At 63.0% G+C, this 3,978-nt stretch overlaps 1 protein-coding gene across 1 annotated transcript; it reads left to right on the forward strand.

Moving 5' to 3' along the window:
* Nucleotides 1–260: 260 nt before the first annotated feature.
* On the forward strand, nucleotides 261–3,357 carry MNEG_14785 (hypothetical protein; the record flags this gene model as incomplete). The annotated part of the gene is made up of 7 exons (XM_014036744.1): nucleotides 261–307; nucleotides 582–712; nucleotides 1,058–1,183; nucleotides 1,952–2,092; nucleotides 2,331–2,363; nucleotides 2,580–2,630; nucleotides 3,332–3,357. 7 exons carry the CDS (start codon nucleotides 261–263, stop codon nucleotides 3,355–3,357), a joined length of 555 nt encoding a protein of 184 aa, XP_013892198.1.
* Between the last annotated feature and the right edge of the window lie 621 nt (nucleotides 3,358–3,978).

Below are 3,978 nucleotides of genomic sequence, written 5' to 3' on the forward strand. Positions count from 1 at the left end.
GGGGGGGAGGAACCTGTTGGGTGGCAGCTGCCACGTCGGGGCGGGGCTGGCCGTGAACATGTGGCCGTGCTGTGCTCCAGCGTTCCACCGCACCCTGTTTGTTGAATGTCAATGATCCAGTCGATTTGTGTCTCCAATAATTGTCTGGATGAGTCACCTCATAGCGCCCATTTGTCCAATTCTCTATCCACCAACAGTGCGCCCAGCTTGTCAACTGGGCGGTGCGCGACAGGGAGGACGGGTGGCGCCTGTCCCTGGGCATGATATGCGTGCCCTCCGGCATTCTGCTGCTGGGGTCCCTGCTGATGTGAGTTTGCGCGCATAAACGCAGTGCCCCTGCAATATGGCGTGCTCAAAGTCTTTTGGGATCGGGGTTGTTGCGTCGGCGTTTCGTTCCAGGGGTGGGGCGGGGATGCTTTGGCTCGTTGCGTGCTTCATGGACACGCGCACACACAGGTGTACTATTGTGCGCATGCACACACTCACACACAGACACACTCACACACACACACACATTCACACACACACACACACAACAATCACACAACAATCACACCACGCACACACGCACGAGCGCGCAGGACTGACTCCCCGAATTCACTCGTCACCCGCGGCAAGCGGGACGCGGCGCGCAAGTCGCTGCGGCGGCTGAGGGGGGTGGATGACGTGGACGCTGAGTTGGAGGACCTGGTCAGGGCCGCTGCGTCCGCAGGTGGGGTGGATGGGCAGCCCAGGAAGCGGGGCTTCCTGCCGGCAGGCGGCAAGGTGTGAAGGCTCTTATCGGCGCCAACGTTGGTTTTGGTTTGGATTGACTCTGCTGGGGATGGGGAGGAAGGTCAAACGGGTGGCTGGGTGTGAGAAGAGTTGACAGAGCGGTTAGCACCCGCGTGTGACATGATGCGGACATTGTGGTTCGCAGACGCGTGTCTTGTAAGGTGTGGAGGGCACATGCAAGAAACAAACTCAATACCTCCGAAACTTGCCCCGACCCATCCCATCCTCTCCTCATAAGACCGACACGCCCTTCACCCCCAACCCACCCCTCACCCCCGCCCAGGCGTTGTCAACACGCGCGCCGCGTGGCGCCTGCTGGCGTCCGAGCGCAAGTACTGGCCGAGCGTGATCGTGGCGTTCATGGGGGTCACGTTCAATTGGTGGTCCGGCAACGCGGCCGCAACATTCTGTGAGCCCCGCCACGCAGCGCTGTGCAGCGACCCGCTCAGCACAGCATATCCCAGGCGCCGCAATCCCCGCACCTTTCGGCAATACGCCATGCGCTGAACCGCACGTAACGTGCTTGTCAGAGCATTTGGAGCAAGTGGGGCAACTCACAAGTGGAATTCTGGCAGCTTCCTTGCGGAGCATGCAGCAGCGCAGCAGCTGCAGGCTCGCACCCCGGCCTCGCCTCGTCCCGACCTTGTGTGTTCTGATCTAATCTCATCTGATATTGCACCTGGCCGGCTTCCCGCTGCACGCCTCATCTGTCCCCCGGTCTTCCCCTGCCCTGCAGACTCCCCTCAGATCTTCCACCTCCTGGGCGGAGGCACCAACACCGCCCTCATCAATTCTGTAGCGGTTGGCGTCACAAAGGCCATCGGCGTCATCATAGGCGAGTGCATCCCTCTGACCCCCACTACGCCCCCCCCCCTTCCCCCTCGCCCGCGCCCGGCTGTTGTCCCTTGCATGCTGGCGCCTTACCTGGGGCGTGCAAGCCGCTTTGCTCGCCAGTCCGCAGCGAACGGACATCGCGCGGTCTGCATCAGCTCGCCGGTCTCGCGGGGCAGGCCCAGCGGGCCTTGCTTGCCAACCATGGATCATGGTATTCTTCGTGCTCAGAAGCCTTCTCGAGAAAAGCCGCCCAATCAATCAACTCATTTGCCGTATCCCTCACGAGTACCTGAGTTGTTTGTTGACCACCACCAACCTCCCCTCGTGCCCCTTTTTCCCGCAGGCCTGTGCCTCCTGGACCGCTTCAAGCGCCGCACCCTGCTGTTCTGGTCAGCGGCGCTGCAGGCCTCAGCCCAGGCCGTGGCCGCCGCGCTGTTCGCGGTCTACCTGGTCGACGCACCAGACGCGGTGGTGCCCGCCGGCGGTGCGCTGCTTGCCTGTTTGTTCGGTGACTTTCTTGCTTGCTTGCTTGCCTATCTGGTTGGGAGGCTGGTGGGCTGGTGGGATGCTTGCTTGCTTGCTTGCTTGTTTGCTTGGTTGGTTGGGTGGTCAGTTGGTTGGTTAAATGGTTGCTTTTGTTGGTTTGATCTCGCCGCTTCGACGTGATCGGGTTTGGTCTCACCAGACTCGACGCCCCGCTGCCCCCGCCCCGCCCATCGCAGCCGGCAAGGGCATCCTGGGCATGATCATCATCTGTGAGTGGCGGCGCCCTGTGTGACGTCACCGCGCCGCTCCTGTCGCTTTTGGGTCGCTGCGCGGGGCTCGCCCCCGTGGCTCGAACGCGACTGGGCGACGGCCATGGGTTCACACCCCAGGGTAGCTGGGCAGCAGCGATCCATATACAGCGAACGACGCCCCCTGCCCTCGCCCCGCTCACTTCTGCTGCCGCACACTTCATCCGCGGACACCAGATGAGCTGGCGTTCATGGCGGGGCAGAACACGACGGTCACCGCCATCATGGGTAAGGGGGTGGGGACACCTTGGAAGTCAACACACACACACACACACACACACACACACACACACACACAAGCCTGCATGCACGTGTTCACCAATGCAAATGCGGCGCACACGTGAGCATGAGCACGCCTCACACGCCCAGCAGGCTCCGCTCCCCGGGACGCTTCCCCCTCCCCCTGGGTCGCGCTGCGGGCCCCGTCGTATTGGCTGCTTAAAGAAACATGCATATTCGGTGGAAGGTCTTCCCGGGCCCGTTGCGGCGAAGCGGCTGGCTGCTGGTCTCGTGAAACAACCGCGTGCCGCGCTGAAGCCCGCTGCCGACACGCCCCTCGCGCAGGGGAGGTGCCGCCTTTGGAAATCCGGCCGGTGGCCTGGTGAGGCGTGCCCTGCGTCACAGCCCATCCAGCCCGCACTACTCACACTCCCGGCCTCGCTTGGTGCCGCCACCCTGGCCCCTCGCGCTTTGATCGGCCCCACAAGGGTGTCGCTCATGGCACCCCCATCGCTGGCCTGCCGGCCCGTGCTCATGGCCTGGGAGCCGCCGTTGCAAAGCCGTCCATGCACCCCTCCCCTCACACACCCACGCCCGCCTGCCCCTCCATCTTCCTTGATCTCCACAGGGTGATCATTACGTTTGGGTGCGCCCCCAGAGCTCCCGCTCTCTCTTTTGTGTTGTGGCCGATCTTGGCTTGTGCGCCTCAGGAGCGGCCGCGGCCGCGGCCCTGTGACCGGTCATAAGCCGCCTGATGCGATCTCAACACTCCTCAGGGGCTCCTGCGGTGCTCTTCGTAGCCTGCTATTGCCTGCGTTGCCGCCACCCTGCGCCGCCGTTTCCCCTCCCCGCGCACGAAAGAATCACAGAACCCCTCACCTCCCCCGCCTCAAAAACAACTGCCTTTTCTCCTCCACACAACAACATCCGCCCCTGGCTGTGCACCTCTCCACCCGTATCGCCACAGCACCGCGACCTGGGGGCTCGTCAACACTTTTGCGTTCCCCTACCAGCTCTGCGCCATGAAATGGGGGTGAGCGCGGCCACCCAGTACGACAGGCGTGCAGCCACACGCCCTTGCACCTGGTGCACTGCAGGGCGCGCGCCAAACGGGGCGCGGCTTCCCACTTGAAACGTACACATCATCTGGGATCTCACGTGGCATTTGAGTGTGTCCTTTGCCTTCACACACGCGCACATCTGCGTATGCACACACACGCGCGCGTTCGATGCGTGAGACCTGACAACCCCAACATCCTCCACGATCCATCACCCTCGAGGTGGCTCCTAAGCCTGCCCCCCCCCCTATGGTCCCTCTTCACCACCCTCCCCCGTCCACCACACCGTGGTGCACCCA

The sequence above is a fragment of the Monoraphidium neglectum genome (genome assembly GCF_000611645.1).
Source record: "Monoraphidium neglectum strain SAG 48.87 unplaced genomic scaffold scaffold04764, whole genome shotgun sequence".
Lineage (NCBI taxonomy): Eukaryota > Viridiplantae > Chlorophyta > Chlorophyceae > Sphaeropleales > Selenastraceae > Monoraphidium > Monoraphidium neglectum.